This window comes from Etheostoma cragini, chromosome 21 (genome assembly GCF_013103735.1).
Source record: "Etheostoma cragini isolate CJK2018 chromosome 21, CSU_Ecrag_1.0, whole genome shotgun sequence".
Classification (NCBI taxonomy): Eukaryota; Metazoa; Chordata; class Actinopteri; order Perciformes; family Percidae; genus Etheostoma; species Etheostoma cragini.
Window position 1 is genome coordinate 18,182,901 of NC_048427.1, and position 18,747 is coordinate 18,201,647.

The 18,747-nt window shown below is 39.2% G+C and overlaps 1 protein-coding gene across 6 annotated transcripts in view; it reads left to right on the top strand.

Moving 5' to 3' along the window:
- The window catches only part of ryr2a (ryanodine receptor 2a (cardiac)), a 167,779-nt gene that overhangs the window by 133,328 nt on the left and 15,704 nt on the right, over positions 1-18,747 (top strand). For all 6 annotated transcript variants that reach the window (XM_034859532.1, XM_034859531.1, XM_034859530.1 and 3 more), the window contains 14 exons: positions 971-1,075; positions 1,584-1,665; positions 3,047-3,205; positions 3,318-3,472; positions 4,494-4,709; positions 5,429-5,701; positions 7,161-7,367; positions 9,515-9,814; positions 10,609-10,679; positions 11,921-12,071; positions 12,779-12,865; positions 15,556-15,825; positions 16,018-16,148; positions 16,851-16,893. In XM_034859532.1, coding sequence (XP_034715423.1) covers positions 971-1,075; positions 1,584-1,665; positions 3,047-3,205; positions 3,318-3,472; positions 4,494-4,709; positions 5,429-5,701; positions 7,161-7,367; positions 9,515-9,814; positions 10,609-10,679; positions 11,921-12,071; positions 12,779-12,865; positions 15,556-15,825; positions 16,018-16,148; positions 16,851-16,893 — 2,250 coding nt within the window. The remainder of the gene's footprint in view (positions 1-970; positions 1,076-1,583; positions 1,666-3,046; positions 3,206-3,317; positions 3,473-4,493; positions 4,710-5,428; positions 5,702-7,160; positions 7,368-9,514; positions 9,815-10,608; positions 10,680-11,920; positions 12,072-12,778; positions 12,866-15,555; positions 15,826-16,017; positions 16,149-16,850; positions 16,894-18,747) is intronic.

Sequence of the window (18,747 nt, forward strand, 5' to 3'; positions counted from 1 at the left end):
AGACTTGCCGTGATAAAAGGAACTATGAATTCTGCTGTCTACCAAGAGATCCTGAAGGAGAATGTCCGACAATCTGTTCGTGTACTCAAGCTGAAACGAACTTGGGTTCTGCAGCAGGACAATGATCCTAAACACGCCAGCAAGTCCACCACCGAATGGCTGAAGAAAAACAAAATGAAGACTTTGGAGTGGCCTAGCCAAAGTCCTGACCTGAATCCTATTGAGATGTTGTGGTATGACCTGAAAAAGGCCGTTCATGCTCAAAAACCCTCTAATGTAACTGAATTAGGACAATTCTGCAAAGATGAGTGGGCCAAAATTCCTCCAGGACGCTGTAAAAGCCTCATTGCACGTTATCGCAAACGCTTGGTTGTAGTTGTTGCTGCTAAGGGTGGCCCAACCAGTTATTAGGTTTAGGGGGCAATCACTTTTTCACACAGGGTCATGATGGTTTGGATTTTTTTCACCTTTAATAATAACACCTTCATTTACAAATTGCATTTTGTGTTTACTTGTGTTGTCCTTGACTATTGTTTAAATTAGTTTGATGTTCCGAAACACTTAAGTGTGACAAACATGCAAAGGAACAGGAAATGAGGAAGGGGGCAAACACTTTTTCACACCACTGTAAGTTATTCTGCTCCCCCAGTAGTCATGGCCATCTCTATCAACTGCTTTTAACATCCTCCGATTACATGAACAGAAAATTGCGTTGCCTGTATCTTTTCACGGGAACCCTCTATACAGATATATCAGCCTACTTTAAGTTACCACGTCAGTAAACATTTATTCTACACTGTTATTGGTAAAACTTTGGAATTAATCTGCGGTTCACAGGTGTTGATCTGTACAGACCATGGATACACTGGTCAGTTACACCTCTATATCTGAGTGCAGGAAACCTATTGTGTAAAGAAAATGGTAATTGTTGGTTGTGATGTGATTGTGACTGCTACTAATGATGTTCTAGGGGCCGTGTACTGGCAACCAGCAGAGTTTGGCCCATAGTCGACTGTGGGACGCTGTGGTTGGGTTTCTGCATGTCTTTGCTCATATGCAGATGAAATTGTCTCAGGTGAGTTGAAGTCACTATGTGGGGCATCTGTAGACTCTAAGATGGCAACAATGTAATCACAACATCCACAGTTTCAGGTCAGCATTGGGCCATTCTTACATTTTCTCTCTCTTTATCTCGCTCTCTCTCGCTCTCTCTCTCTCTCTCTCTCCCCCTCCCCCTTTACTTTCTATCACATATCCACTGTAAACTACCTAATGTAGACAAAAAAGTGCCCAAATGCCCAATTCTGTCACCTCCACCTGGACCTGCCTCACCGTAATTGAGGGAAACCATATATTAGACTTTCCGCCTTGGTATACATAAATGCATACATTTTTGCCTTCAGTGTGTCTATTCAAATTCAAAATTATTTTTTAAGCAAGAGGGATATGATAAACAGTGTTTCCTGGACTTTATAGTAACTCCTCCACAAAAACTATTCTGAGGTAGATCTATCTGACATGATCAAACAAAGTGTAAATGGTTCAGAAATTCTTAAAAGATCTGTCTCTTTTTATCCCCTCAGGACTCTAGTCAGATTGAGTTGCTGAAGGAACTGATGGATCTTCAGAAAGATATGGTGGTCATGCTGCTCTCTATGCTGGAGGGTAAGTTTGCTTTCATTAGTACTTTTGTAGTAAATATTAAAGCTGGAGTAGCGTACTGAAAGAGGTGATGGTTGAGGTTGTTTGTTGAGGGTGTTTGCACGGCTCACCAAAATGGGTTAAATCAGTCTGAGCAGTGTTAGGTAAGTTTGGTTCTACAAATGTTTAATCATCTCTCAAAAAATGCTTTGAGTGAGTGGACACATATGGCTACTCCTGTAAATGGATTTGACATGTTGGAATCGTTTCAAAATACGTTGAAAATTGGGTTTTGAATCCTATCATCATCCAAATTTTACAGTTATGTTTCCTTAGCGGCCAACATACTTCCAGGCACTTGTTGTGTTGCAGCCGTGGAGCACAGTAAGTGGCGCTGTAAAGTGTGGCTCCAGTTTGCCTAAAAAAGCCTGGTTGAACTGTAAATCACCCTTGAATCAAAATAAAACACAACATTTTCTGTGAAATAATTTGACCTGTTTCAACGCCACTCCTCAAAGAATTGAATTTGAGAATCGATAAGAAACTGAATTGAAAGGAAAAAATGTTTTTGGAACCAGAATTGTTAAAATCAAAACTATGCCCAACCCTACTCATTTAAGTGTCTGTAGACATACAGTAAAAAATATTGCATTTCAATGATAAATTAAATTATGTTACAAATTTAGCCTTTGTTATGCTTTGAATCATCATATGAAAGGATAGTTTTTTTTTTTTAATGGGGTGGTATGATGTTCTTATCAAGGGGTCAGACTTTCCGCTGTTAATGGAATAAATGTATGCAAGAAAATGTAAAGTATACAGATGGATATGCAGACGGAGACTGAACAACCAAAAGAGAGAGACAAGATGCTTCTGTGGAAACTAGAGGAGAGAGAAAATATTCTAAAGAAATTGCATTTCATTGCGTACACCTCAACTGAAATGGATTTTTTTAGGTGGCTGAAATCCGTAGCAGTACATTGATTAGCTTCCAAGTTGGAACTCCTGTCTGCTTTTTCCAAACTGGCGGCTTGCTAACTAACCGTCATCAACGGTATACGCTGACTATCGACAAATATCTTATACAATCCCCACTTCAATGAAGAGGAACTATCCCTTTGAGTAATTCCTTGAAATGGATGGATTTTTCTTGTTTTAGAAATGAAACTGGTTCTGCTTACTTAGTGTGGCGGGTCACTGCTCATTCAGTCGACTGTCAGATTGTCCTAAGACTAAATGAGCGGTGTCGTAAGCAAACAGGCATAACACAGTAGCACAGAGCTCTGAGAACATTGTCAAGCATTGCAAATACTTCTACAAAGGCTTTGTCTCCTGTGGATGGTTGGATGTATGTTGTGGTTTCAAGAGACCTCCAATATTGTAAATGCGTTATCTTGCTTGGTAGGTAACGTGGTGAATGGAACCATTGGGAAGCAGATGGTGGATATGTTGGTGGAGTCCTCCAACAATGTGGAGATGATCCTCAAGTTCTTCGACATGTTCCTCAAACTGAAAGACCTGACCTCCTCAGACGCCTTTAAGGAGTATGACCCTGACGCAAAAGGCAAGTCTCTAAAAACACATTTTCTTTCCCCATATCTGTCATTGAAAAAGCATCTTCAAAGTGACATGGAAAGGGCTGCAGGTAATTTCTAGATGTATGAATGAACTCCCAGGTGTCATCTCCAAGAGGGACTTTCATAAAGCCATGGAGAGCCATAAACACTACACCCAGTCTGAGACCGAGTTCCTGCTCTCATGCGCTGAGACTGATGAGAATGAACTCCTGGACTATGAAGAATTTGTGGAGCGCTTTCATGAGCCAGCCAAGGTAACGGCCTTGATGTTTACAGATCTTTATAAAGTCTTAAAAGGGCCTCAAATTGTCCTTTAGTAAGAACCTCAGTCCTCATAATCTGTTATCAAAATCTATTCTTGGAAAATGGTTTCAACATCTCAAAGGGGATTTAATAGGAGAGCTCTGTTGTTATTTCTATTTTGGTGTCTTCCTTTGTGTTTTTTTCTGCCTTTCCATTTGTTGGACTGGGCTTCTTTGATTGGCAGCTCAGTCAGACACTAATGAATCCCTTTGTTTTGTTGATTTTTTGGTGTCTGAAAATAAATTACTCTACTTGCTTGCATTAGAGCATTAGATGTGGGATAAGAAAGAAATAGTGTTAAATTAGTTTCCATGGGCAAATGGAACCGAAATTATTAGTAAAAGATTCACAACATTCTGTAGATAAATTCCAAACTGTGCCAACATTTTACTCATACTTTACTCTTACTATTTTAATCATTACTGATTCACACCTAGACAGTTAAAAAACACTTCTACATAAGTTTATGGTGTGCTGGCCAGTTGCACTTTTTTACATTCACTTTTCAAATTGGGTACATCATTAGGCTGCAGCCTAAAATTATAGCATTTACACATTTACCCCAGAAAAAGGACCCAATTAATATCATTGGAGTTGTAAATGTGACTCTGGTCACATTTACAAAAGCTCGTCTATCAGGTGTGATTGTGAATAGCAGAGAATAGCGCGGACACAATCCTCACACCGTGAGAGGGCAGACATGGCACACAGAGAAAAAGTGAGAGAAAAGAAAAAAAAGAATAGCCTTTTAGAGGATAATCACTTGAGATCGCGTGCGTCTTCAAGAACTGTAGGTCATATAACTGACGTTGTCTGCCTTTTGTTGTATTGGTCTGTAGTTCTGGCAAAGTTAAAAGAACTTCCAAAAACAGGATTTTGGAAGTTGAGGGTTATATAGTGGGAAACATGTTGAAAAAGGAAACGTTTATGCAAAAGAAAAAAAAGATGTTAAACTAAACTGTGATTCAAAAGGACATTGGCTTCAATGTGGCGGTTTTGCTGACGAACCTGTCGGAGCACATGCCTCACGACACCCGGCTGCAGACCTTCCTGGAGCTGGCAGATAGCGTTCTCAACTATTTCCAACCCTACCTGGGCCGGATCGAGATCATGGGCAGTGCCAAGCGCATCGAGAGGGTCTACTTTGAGATCAGCGAGTCCAGTCGAACACAGTGGGAGAAACCTCAGGTAAAGATGACACAGCATAAGAATCCAGAGTAAAAAATGTGTCATGTCTAATTCCAATATTTTTACGTAACCATGGTTTCTTTATTTAACCGCAGTTAATTGCTAACATTAGCTAAGGTCCTTAGGGGTATGAATGTTGATAGTAAATGTTAATGTTGTTTGGATATGCCAAATTGAATAACATAAATAATATTTATTTATATAAATTATATAAGTGCTTATTGGTCGGACTGTTTAGCTACAGCTCTGCTTTTTGTTAGTTTTCCCAATAGTTATGACTATTTTTGTACTCCTAATTTAATTGTATCTGTTTTTGTTAATGATCAATGCCTTGTTTTTTGTGTGTGTTATTGTGAATTTTATGGTTTTTAAGAAGAAGACAAAAATACAATGTTTTTAATAATATAGAGGCGTGGTTTATATGCTGTGTTCCTGTGTTATTATATGTTCTGGGTCACATAACAGTAATATATCTACATGATATATCCTGGAATTCATTCAAAACTTTAATTTGTTTGAAAAAGTAATACATAAATGAATGTTTTTAGATTTGACTCAAAGACACAATTATATATGCAAAATTTGGAATTGGTACAGCTCTGTGTCAGTGATTGTCACACCATGTGATTTGGTTACACTGTTATAAATGACAGTGACAATAAATCCCCAAATGTCCTTCCTGCTCCTTATTGTTGCTAATATACGTATCTTCTGTCCAGGTCAAAGAATCCAAGCGTCAGTTCATCTTTGATGTGGTGAATGAAGGAGGGGAGAAGGAGAAGATGGAGCTGTTTGTGAATTTCTGCGAGGACACCATCTTTGAAATGCAGCTGGCGGCTCAGATGTCCGACGCCGGCGAGCGCTCAGCGATGAAAGAGGAGAGTGAGCAGGAGAAGCCGGGCGAGGAGAGCCCCGAGATGGGCTTCTTCTCTGTCACTACTGTCCGCATGGCTCTCTTAGCTCTGCAACACAACGTCATGCTGCTTATAAAGGTGAGAGCGCGCACAGCACCAAACACAGCTAGCAATCAAAGCATCTCATGTCTGTGTGATCAAGAACGTTCCAGCACATGAAACTAAACCACAAATAGTCATTTTTACATTTCTGTAAACAGGATACATGTGTTCTTTAGTGATCTCCAGAGCTGTTAGATAGTAGCTGGCTAGCTGTTTTCCCCTTTTGTTATGCTAAGCTAAGTAGGCTAACCACATCCTGGCTCCAGCCCTGTACCAAAAATGCATTAATTGGCATCCATCCTCTCATCTCACTCTGAAAAAGAAAGATAATTTTTATATATTCCAAAACTTGGTAATTTTGCTCTAAAATATTCAGAACTTTTTGAAAAAATGTACATGCAAGGGGATCATATTTTTCAGATATACATTGAAGACAGACAAACATGCTTCTAAATGAGAGAAAGGTAACTAATATGCTATTGTAAAAGTGTGTCATTGGGCCTTGATTCTCAGCCAACATCGACATAGCACCCTGCTTCCCGCTTGTTAATGACACTGCTTCTTCTTCTTTTTTTGTGATCAAATTTTTTTAATATATTTTTTAGAACAAGTGACAAACAATTACAAACAATACACTGCGACTGGGAAAGCATCCCAGGTCCCAGAAAAAAAGAGGATAGATGGGAAGTAAACAAAAAAAAAAAACATACACACACAGACAGACACGAGACAAGGGACCAAACACCTGTGCAAGTTAAAGCGATTGCCCAGCCAAGTCGTAGAGAGCTCCGTATACACCACATCCAAGAATGAGAGGGTCGTGAGGCGGTTACCAACGGGTTGCAATCATCCTCTTTGCAGCTGTAAGTCCAGCCAACACAGCACGTGTTTGAGTCCCAGAGAGCTGAAAGGTTGACAGGTCATTCAGAATCAAGAAATTTACAGTAACAGGCACCGTAACATTTAACTAAGCAGAAATTTTGGATTCAGTATTGTTCCAGAACTTACCAACGGAGTGAACATATGTGCCTTGTGCTTTTATTGGGCAGCAAGTGCATTAGGGCTGTTAATTATTTTCATGTGGTGCATTTCACGGGGGTAAGATAAGTCCTATGAACCATTGAACAGTTGATGTTACTCAACAGCAAGCAGTAGGACTGGGTATCGTTCAAAATAAATTTTTCAGCTCCTGCTACGTGAGCCCAATCTCTGTGTAACGTTTTTCCTGCGTGTCTCTGCGATGTGTAACATTAGACAGCCAATCACAAGCATTATTACATCTTGGTGGAAGCATGCTGCATGCTTATTGGCTCACTGACCCTGATGAGATTGACTCCTTATGGAATTGGGCATTGAATGACAAGTCATTTTTCGATTGTCAATACTTTTACATTTTGATCAGTGCCTAAAAGGTATTAAATTCAGTACCCAGCCCTAGCAAGCAGTTGAGTACCACTGAACGGACCATTCACCTAAACTTTTTCTTTCTTTTCAGGTACTGTCCATGAAGAGTTTGAAGAAGCAGATGAAGAAAATCAAGAACATGACAGTGAAGGATATGGTGACCACCCTGGTGTCTTTTAACTGGTCGGTGTTGCTGGGCCTCCTTCTCGTAGCGTTCAGCGTTGCCCGAGGATTTTGCAGAATCTTCTGCAACGCCTTCATGGGAGGCAATCTGGTGGAGGGGGCCAAGACCATAAAGGTTACTATGCATTTATTACAAATTAATAGAGCAGTATATCCACAGGTCATTAAAACAAACTATATACAGTTGCAGCAGGCGCCTGGATAGCTCACCTGGTTAAGCGGGCGTACCATGTACCAGGGCTCGACACTAAGGATTTGTTTTAGTTAAAACTCAAACAAAATAAAATAGCATGTTACTTCACGTTATGGGCCACTCATTACGTTGATTTTACCGATTTGAAACAAATACATTTTTTCCCCACAATGTGTTGAACCAGCGTCCAATTTAGTATGTTTGGATTAAGAATATTAATCATAAGTAGTAATTGCCTGCAGTTTAAACACACATCTTTACCTGCTGTAGAAGAGCAGTGGTGGAGAGTGAGGTTTCTTCAGGCGACACAGCCCGGCCAAGTGCCAGGGAAAGCACCAAGAACAATTAACCGTACAACAACAGCACTATACACGTTAAAAATGGAAAGAAAATGTGTGGAGCTGGAGACAGCTGGAGAGATTAATTTGACTGGGTGCGTTATGAAGAAGTAGTGATGTTCTGCGGCATCCGCTGTCACCTAGCTAGGCAGCTGTGTACCTAGCAAGCGTTAGCAGCATTTGTATCAAATAAATGTACGCAGTTAAATATCAGCTAACATTCAACTGTAAAGTAGCTACACCTTTTAAAAATAAATCATCCTCTGCCGGGTAGAAAGTGAAATTGTATAAAAATTATAAAATGATACATCTTTACCCGAACAAGCGACTATTGTGCATGGACAAGTGAAACTTAAATGTACCTGTCCAAAGGACAAATGCCTGAAAAAGTTAATGTCAAGCCCTGATGTCCTTACGACAGCGGACGAGGGTTTGGTTGCTTCATGTCATTGCCCTTCTCTTTTATAATACCCAGAGATGGCAAAAGTACTCACTGCCCGTACTCAAGTAGAAGTACAGATAATTGTGTTAAAAAATTCTCTGCTAAAAGTAGAAGTACTTATTTAACTTTTTTACTCAAGTAAAAGCAACAAAGTACAGGCTTAGAAGTTTACTTAAAGTACTAAAGTAAAAGTAGCCTTACGAATGACAAAGCTACCTGGACCAGACAGATGTTACTAGAGAGCACGCTGAGAAACTTCAGTGGACATGGAAAAAAGGCTCTTTATATGCCATTGCCTACATTTTAAATGGCTGTCTGCCAATAAGCCTAAAACATATAGCCTATTTATATTGAAATAGACTGGGACTCCAGGATAATAAGATTCTGACCAAGTAGCAAGATATGACTTCAAGTGTGATTTTGTGTGAAGTCTGTGTATGTTCCTATCCAATTAGCTTAAATTTGGTATTGGTAACTCCAGTTTAAATTTAGTGAGGACTAGATTAGGACTGTATTTAGAGCTGATTCTGGTTTCCAACTTCGGCCCCAGGTGTGTCTGTTAAAACACTGACGGAGACAACTTCTCTCTGTTGATGCTTTATTACAATCAAGCATCAGTATAAACATGGGCGTGCGTAGCTCTGCTATGGCTGTGTGTGTGGTAATAAAGAAATAGATAACATTGTAAAGACTACCATAACAATAAACCCACTATTAATTACATTATCTTAATGAGCAAGGACGTTCAACAATTGCCATTATATCGAATCAACAGCCAGGTGCAACCTGGCTAACAGGTAATAGTGTTAACAGTCTAACAGTTAAAGAACACAAACAAGCGATCTTTTAACTTTGCCAGAACTACAGACCAATACAACAAAAGGCAGACAACGTCAGTTATATGACCTACAGTTCTTGAAGACGCACGCGATCTCAAGTGATTATCCTCTAAAAGGCTATTCTTTTTTTTCTTTTCTCTCACTTTTTTCTGTGTGCCATGTCTGCCTCTCACGGTGTGAGGCGTGTGTCCACGCTATTCTCTGCTATTCACAATCACACCTGATAGACGAGCTTTTGTACAAAACTAAATTAACAAACCAATTTTGTAAAATGTAAGGAGTGGAAAGTACCGATATTCGTGTTATAATGTAAGGTGTAAAAGTAAAAAGTCGCCAAAAAAATAGATAGTAAAGTAAAAATATCTGAAAAATCTACTTGAGTACAGTAACAAAGTATTTGTACTTTGTTACTTCCCATCTCTAATAATATCTAACCTGCCGCCACCCCAGGTGTCAGAGCTGCTGGCCAACATGCCTGACCCCACCCAGGACGAGGTGCGGGGGGAAGGGGAGGACAGAGAGAAGAGACCCCCCAAAGAGGAACTGGCTGACCTGGCAGTCAACATCAGTGAGACCGAGCTTCTGTCAGACATTTTTGGCCTAGACTTAAGAAGAGAGGGGGGCCAGTACAAGATCACCCCACATAACCCCAACGCCAGCCTAACCGAATTGCTCAACTCGCCGGTTCCTTCCCCAACCCCCCCAACCCGACCCGCAGTAGCCCCACCTGAGCTCAGACGGAGGCATCAGGTGAGTCTAACTAATTTTAAGGGCCAAGAACCCTATTAAAATTGAAGGAATAAGTATTAGTTTGCACAATGAATCACATTTTTAAACGGCTCAAACTCACCAAAGGTTTTACACATGGCTGTGACAAAATAGGCTGAAAAGCGCCCCCTAATTTAAAAACCCTTATGTAAAAGTTGAAATAAATGAATGAAATGATGTAGGTATATGTAAAATAAAACAGGAAGTCAGCCTTTTTGTCTTTCTTAAAATCTCTTTTAAATTATTGACAAATCAATTTGTGTGTGTGTGTGTGTGTGTGTGTGTGTGTGTGTGTGTGTGTGTGTGTGTGTGTGTGTGTGTTTGTACACCTGAGGCTGTCATTAGTTATGCAGACATTTGTTTACAATATATGATATAGTTAGGGACACATTTAAAATGTTGATCAGATGAGGATGGCACTCGAGGAATAGATTACAAATGTCATTACAATTCCTCAAATTCATGAATGTGTGTACCCAGTTCCTCGGCATTCCATCCACTATTTGAGATAGTTTAGTCTTGACCATTGTTTTTGACAAATTTGAAGTCCAGAATTAACATCCCTAGGTATTCTTTATTAAAAGTATAATAGTCAACTTTTGTACTCTGCTTCTTTAGGACTGTGTGGGTGTGGTTGGATCACAATTGACAGTAATTAAACAAACCACCAACTGGCTTCAAATAGTAATTCAAATGTTGCTAGAAGCTATGCATTATAGTTAAAATACACTCATCTACGATTTGGCTTGTTTGTCTAATTATATTTTCTGTTCCAGTCGAAGGGCTCTTCCACAGAGGAGAAGGAAGCAACAACAGAGGCAGAATGTGAACCTGAGAAAACATCCGAGTATGTACACACCTGTGTTACCTAATCTGATTGCTACAACAAACATTGTTGAAAAGGTGGCAGAGAAAAACACTATGCACTGTATGGACAGTGCAGACATGAAAGTTTACAGCTATGAAATGCCATTAAATATAATAAATATATATATTAAAAATATTTTGACGAAAAACTCAAGATCTAGAGCTTTGCAACACATTTCATGGTCTTCCTTGGCAAACAGAGGTACTTTAGTTGACAGAAGTTGCAAACGTGGGTGGCGGTTGAAAGTTTCAGGAAAAAATTAGTAAGTGAACTTTGCGTCAAGAATTTGTCAAAAGCAAATGTGTTTATTAGTGCTGTTCGTTAAACACGTTATTAACGGCGTTAACTCAGCCCCATTTTAACTGCGTCAATTCTTTTTTCGCGAGATTAACTTTCTTTTTGGCCTTGCAAACTTTGTAGTTTTTTCACATGCTGTTGCAACATCTAGTAACGTTAGAAAAACTACAACACCCAACCTATCTAGCTAGAACGGAAACAAAACAACAGGCATTCACCCTTTTATTGGTGGTCAGTGTTACAATGTGTGAGAGATTATTTGCTCCAAGTGAGAATGTTAGTGTGAAATTGAACACTACAGCAGGCTATGTGCTGGGGGGGTCTTGAACACTACAGTAGGCTATATGCTGGGGGAGGGTCTTAAAAACTACAGTAGGCTATATGCTGGGGGGGGGTCTTGAACACTACCGTAGGCTATATGCCAATGCTGTTTTCAATACAAAGCAAGCCAATCCACTTTTCCATGTTGATAAGAGCATTATAATGAGAAAAAATAATGGAACAAAAAAAACGAAGGGACATTTAGAACAGATAAAAATGTGTGATTAATTGCGAGTTAGCTATGACATAATTGTGATTAATCGCGATTAAATATTTTGATTGTTTGACAGCAATAGTGTTAACTAGGTAGTCCAAACACATTTAATATACATTTTTACATGCTTAAAACGTCTGACCACTTTCAATGTTTGCAACGTCATATCTGATATCTTTTTAGAGGAAACTTGGCAATCAATGGTAATACTGTATGTTCACTTACAAAAGTGACATGCAGGATGACATGTACACAAATTTTGCCTGGTTTATAGACCATTATTCTTACTACTTTGCCTGTCCATTCACCTAATCCTCTAAATGAAAACACAGTGAATCAGTATTTTATTGTTAGCCGTGTGTAAGTGTAAATTGTTGTGTGATTGTAGGGGTGGACATGTAGACAAACAAGAAAAACAACAGAAGAATGAGAAGATCAAACCAAAAGTGAGAAGGCATCACACCTCAAAGTCTGACGAACCGGATCTGCAGGAGTCTGCCTTCTTGAAGAAGATCATAGCCTACCAGAGGAAGCTACTGGTACAGGACACCTTTCAATCCTTTTGTTTCAACAGTGGTTGTCAGCTCTCTCTGAAAACTTTCAGTCCAGCTGGAAATACTTTGACATAGTTTATGCAACTGCTGGTTACATGTAGTGTTGGCAGTAAATAGGAGGAGGAGAGTTATGATGCTAAAGGGCTTGTTAACAATCATAGTTGTAAAACAATAGCTGTATATGAACAGTGAAACAGTTTTTGGTTGCTGTAATCCTGGCCAGACAGATATTCATACCAAATGTGATACTAAAATCCATACTTCTAGTTCTGTAAAAAAATGTATTCTAAAGTTCATCAGAATCTAATGTGAGGTTTAGCTGTCTGAGTAACACAGATCTCCTAAAGTTACAACATTTTAGGACTAAATGTCCTCTTTGTTTTTCCACTCCTCCACTGCACCTCAGCACAGGAAACAAAGAGGGAAATGTCAAACTCAAAACGCTGTACCTTTTGAAGGAAACCCACATAATTTTTTCTAACTCAGACTTCTGAAGCCCCTTATTAACTTCCAATAATTCAAGAAGTAACAAGGACTCTGAATTGTATTCCCTACTACTTACTGTTGATGGACAATACTTGCATGCAGTTGAAGCAGCTGATTTATTGTGGAGATTTGTTGGAAGTCCATAATCAAGTGCTCAGTCTGGAAGATCCAAAAAAGACTAGCTCTTCTCTCTGTCTCCCCTGCAGAACTACTTTGCTCGGAACTTCTACAACATGAGGATGCTGGCGTTGTTTGTGGCATTTGCAATCAATTTCATCCTCCTATTCTATAAGGTAATGGTATAGCAGAAGGTGTTATCAGGTAAGAGACGGAAAACCTAATTCTTCACAACCTTCTGTCCTTGTACCCCATGGAGAAGGAGAAGTAATGGCACATTCAGACCAACAAGCACTGCAGTAAGACACTGCGAGGAGCAGTGTCTTACTGCTTTATAATTAGATTATTAGCATTTGACAAATACAATTAACAGATTTGGCTGATCTAGCTACATCTTACTAGCATTAGCTGAAATCAGGTTTCATTTTAAAAAACATTGGAGCAGCCTATAAACAAAGATCATCTATAAAGTATTAAATATGTCCCTGTTCATGGGGTTCCACAGCTGAATGAATGTGATGTTTAAATAAGATAATTACCAGGTCTACCTAAAGAAAGTCTTGTGAGTTTCATTTATTGTAATACATCCATGCTACAAACAAACGTATCGTTTTTCACCAAAGTTACAATAGTTTTGTCTTCTTTCTTCTTCCTGTGAGGTCAACGAGGTGAAATACAGACAGCGCCACTCTGCCATTGTAATCCAGTGAATGTTTAACTATAGAAAGTTATCAAGGGTGCAATATTTTTTCTCCTATCTCAAGGCTTGCTAGGTAAAGTTAAACAACTGGACTAATGAGAACATACCAGTGTAGCCTAATAATAGTAGCAAGTATTAACAACTAATAATCAATAAGCACTCAATATATATGAAAATAACCATTAACTCCAAATGAAGCATCATACACACATTTGTTTTGGGAAGTTTTTGGTAATAGTAATGGACCCACGGTGAACTATCACCCAGCTCTGTAGTTCTACAAAGCTTGTTAGTATCTTTCAGCTCATTGTTTTACGCTACTGTTTAAGTTTGGTTTCACTGTTCCCTTCAGTGTTATTTCCAGGCAGCTATCAGTGAAAAAGCTCCATAAACCCACTGTACGCTACCTACTCTATAACAAACGGCAGATAGACACAGTAAGACACTTGCCGGGGAACATAGTAAATCTTTTAGCTGCTAAAGATCCAGATATTTCCCTCAGGAGCTGATTGAGACCAAATCAGAGGTAACCAAGGATAGATATTTGACTAGTTTTGATGATCAGAAACACAACTCTAAATTACTCTAATTTTCTTCAACGTCAGCTGGATGTGTAAATTTCAGTTTTATATAATGATAATATGTCACATGTAGTGCTTACAGCTTGCAGTACAATGTAATGCAACACAAAATAGGGACAAAAATCTTAAGAATTACAACTAACTCCACTTGGACAGAACAGAACATCCAAAGCTTTAAAAAGTTGTATATGTTGGATCACTTTACATTACTTTAAAGACACATTCCGACTCCCATCGTGTAAAATACACATGCTTGGGCCTTTTGGTGTTATTATTGATGCTAAAAGTCTCCTTTCACGTCATATCAAAAACGGGCTTCATCAGGACTCTTTGCTTCCCTTGTGACGCTCTGAGTCGGGACGTGTTTCTGTGTTTCTCACAGATTAGAAAGCAATTTTTGGCCGGGGCGGGGGAGATGACGCTGATTTGCACATCTGTGACATCATTACACAATCATTTACGCAAAGCTTAGTGTTGTGTCAGCAAGGTAGAAAGAAATGGAAATATTTAGCCAAATAATTACAAATTCAGTACAGGAATTTATTTTACCTTATTTTTTTAATTTAACCTTTATTTATCCAGGTAAACTGTTTGAGAACCACTTCTCATTTACAAACATGTCCTGGCCAAGAGGCTACAGAAATAAATAGGAACATACTGTACAACTTTACATAGTCAAACACATGACACATAGAACAAGCAACCAAATTTAAAAGAGATAAACATACTGTACAACTTTACATAGTCAAACGCATAACACATAAAACAAGCAACTGAATTAAAAAAGACAATCAACGAAGAAAGAAAAAGAATAAGTGCTTAAATATGTGTGTATAAATAAGGTTCATAATTGTCAGCAGGAACAAGAGTCAACAATGTAATATAATATAGTATAATGTACCTAATAATTATTACTTAGGTAGCCTATCTTTGAAATAAACAAATAAATTCTACAAAGGGAGGGAAAAAGATCCATAAAGAATTCTCAAAAAAGGCTGGCCACAAATTAATCTGTGTGTGGGAAACACTGTAAATTTCACTGGCATGCAGCACAAGAACAGGACAGTTAAGTTTAGGAAAAGATGGTGGATGGGGTTACGTATTGTACGTTTCTGTGACACGACAAGAGCGGACACAAACCACGGTCTTCTGGGTGAAAGTCCTGAGTTGTTTACACCTGTCCACCACCCCAACCTCTGCGCCATTTCGGCCTTTCATACTACTCGCTACTGTTGTCTCTTTTAATACTAAGTCATCTTAAAGTGCAGCGTAGCTTCTGCTCTGCCCGGTGCATTCCATACACACTCTGAAGAGTGGTTTTGATTGATACTGTTATTTTAAGGTTAGAGTTAATTAACCCCTCTCTGACAATCTATGGAAAACCTTAAACATTCTTAGTGTTACAAAGGTAGAATATTTAGTGTGAGGCTAATGTAGATCATTGCACATTTTACATCCTGCCTGTGATTTTGTCATTGGTTACATCATCAAGGTGACAACATTTGCCTTTACTGTCGCCTTGTTTTATTGTTACAGGCCCCGCTGGATTTCTACATTTGAACAACTAATGTTTTGTCCCTTCCAGGTTTCTACATCCTCATCTGTGATTGAAGAAAGGGAAGTGGTGTACACCAGCAGCCAGGCGCACAGCAGCGTTCAGTGGGATCCATTGGGAGGAGAAGTCATGGAGACAAAGGAGGAGGTGATGGACGAGACTGGGGAGCCCCTGAAGCCCGTCACAGTCCGTTTTGTCCTGGAGGAGAGCAGTGGATACATGGAGCCCATGTTACGGATCCTGGCTGTCATGCACACTGTCATCTCCTTCTTCTGCATCATTGGATACTACTGTCTCAAGGCAGGATGCCGACTATTGATATAGTAGAATTTTTAAATTTTGTTTAAATTGAATCTGTATCCAACAATTATCATTAAAACCTATATGTTAAATCCAAACAAATAATTCAATTTCTCAGATATCTCCAACACAAGGATTTAAATTTCCTTAAATCAATTAACACTCATTATTATTTACTGTGTGCATGTTTAGGTGCCACTGGTGATCTTTAAGCGTGAAAAGGAGGTGGCTAGGAAGCTGGAATTTGATGGCCTTTATATCACAGAACAACCATCTGAGGATGACATCAAAGGACAGTGGGACAGACTGGTAATCAACACGCAGTGAGTAGACCCTGTTTGTGTGCGTAAGAGTGTGTATTTGTGAGCTTGTAGTTTGTGTTATACAGTATATGCTACAACATCCATAGAAAAGCGCCTCATTCTTTTCAAGACTATGCCACACTTCTCCCTCCAGGTTGTTCAGAATTGGTCTGAAAGATACACTAAATTGTTGGAAAAGTAAGACAGAGGACGGTCAGTTCCTTCATGTCCTGTGGTCCTGTGAAAAGGTCCAGGAGTTTTCAACCGGGATACGTGATAATCTATGTTGAACTGGGTGATGAAGCTTTGTGTTGAAGAGAAGCGTAAACAGTGTGCTTATGATTTATTCACATTCACTGTACATATGTTTATTTGTTTTACAGTTTATTGGCTATTTGTTATATTGTCTTGAATCTCATTGGTTTTATGTAATCTTTTCTTAAATTTTGTCCAAGTAAGTAGGGATGACAAGTGTGGTGGGGGTGGGGGGGTATGTTTATGTTGTGAAATGCCTGCTTTTAGATTGTTTCAAAAACAAAAAACGAGTAAAGTGTTATTCATAAAAAAACATCCATTGAAAATAAAATTGGCAATTCCTGGGAGTAAAACCTGAGAAGTGGTTTAAACATTTATTTGTATTGTTGTTGCAATTCTTTACAGTTCAATTTTTATAATAATACTCCCTTTATGGGACTCATGAGCCTTGTGTCCTCTGATTTTCAGATCTTTCCCCAATAACTACTGGGATAAGTTTGTGAAGAGGAAGGTAGGTGTCACTGTTTTTGTAAACCTTGGTCAATATTGTCAAAAGATTTTATCTTGCCACCAGGAGTCCTCCTCCTGGCTGGAGAGAGATATTTTTACTAAAGAAAAAAGAACTCCTGAGCTAAGAGAAGGGGCAGAGTTAACCCCCTTGCTTGTGTCTTTGTTGAACTTCTTCATTTCCACAGCGATCGGTGTTTGATAAGCGGCGTCTGTCAGTGAGCGTGAAGTAAAATATTCCTCAATAAATAGGAGCGAGAAGAACAAATTAAGATTGATTTTTGGTTTGATTAATCATTCTGAGGGCTGAGTCCGATATCTTCAGCGCTGCAGTTTGAAACTAAAACTCAAACTAAAAGTTTTTCATCCTTCTATTTTTTACAAAACACTGGTGTGATGAGGCACATACTGACTGTGAGTAGGTCTTAGTAATGTGATGTCAAACTAGGTCGGAAAGCAAGAATGTTTAGACTTGACCCGGGCTGCAAAAGCCGTCGATCATAAAGAGGGGGTACATAAAATGTTTTTTAAAAATGGTGCACATTTTCTCTCTGGTGACCTCTAGCTCCCCCAGTAAGAGGTTGCGCCCCATGAAGGCTTAGGCTTCAAATCCGACCTGCAACCTGTGTCATCTCATCTCTCGTTCGCTTCCTTTCTGGTCTATCCACTGTCACTATCGAATCGAATAAAGGGAAAAGCCCCAAAGATTAATTTTATAAAATAAAAGGCTTAATTCCTCTCTCTCTTATACAAGCGCACAACCAGTCTCTATTGCTCCATCTCTTTTTTTCTCTGCCTGTACAGAAATGTCAGACTTGTTATATGTACACATAAATCGCTCAGCTTTGCAGTGGACCCACAGAAGCAGCATTTGAGTCTTTTCACAGTTTTGACCAATGACTTATTTGGCTAATGCAGGTTAGAAAGTACTGACTTCACAAACCAGGTTTTAGACATTAAAACGGTACAAAAGAAACAGGGTAGGCCTTATACATCGGGATAGACAGTTTGTTTTGATATTGTAGCAACCAAGGCTTGGTCCCACATTTCTCTTGTAGTTCTGGGAAGGTTGCATTGAAGATTTATCAAGCTAAAATATGTGAGTTTATTGCTCCCGGTGGGTCTGGTAAAACACAGTGTGGTACTGGCAATTTAAAGGTCCCATGACATGGTGCTCTTTGGATGCTTTTATATAGACCTAATGGTCCCTAATACCATATCTGAAGTCTCTTTTATATAGACCTTAGTGGTACCCTAATACTGTATCTGAAGTCTCTTGCTATAGACCTTAGTGGTCCCCTAATACTGTACCTGAAGTCTCTTTTATAGAGACCTTAGTGTTCCCCTAATACTGTATCTGAAGTCTCTTTTATATAGAACTTAGTGGTACTCTAATACTGTATCTGAAGTCTCTTGCTATAGACCTTAGTGGTCCCCTAATACTGTACCTGAAGTATCTTTTATAGAGACCTTAGTGGTCCCCTAATACTGTACCCGAAGTCTCTTTTATAGAGACCTTAGTGGTCCCCTAATACTGTATCTGAAGTCTCTTTTCTATAGAACTTAGTGGTCCCCTAATACTGTATCTAAAGTATCTTTTATATAGACCTTAGTGTTCCCCTAATACTGTATCTGAAGTCTCTTTCCCAGAATTCAGCCTTGGTGCAGAATGTCAGCCACTACAGCCAGTGCCATAATGAGCTTTCCTTAGTATGTGCCACTTCTGAGTCTGTAGCTTTTGAGGAGGATAAAGGGGGGGGGTCAAGGTGGAGGCGGGGTGTGTGGCCTTGACCAACTGCCACTTTGCTTGTTTGAAAGCCATGATGTCTCTCTCTCAGGGGTGGGCCAAATTCTCTGG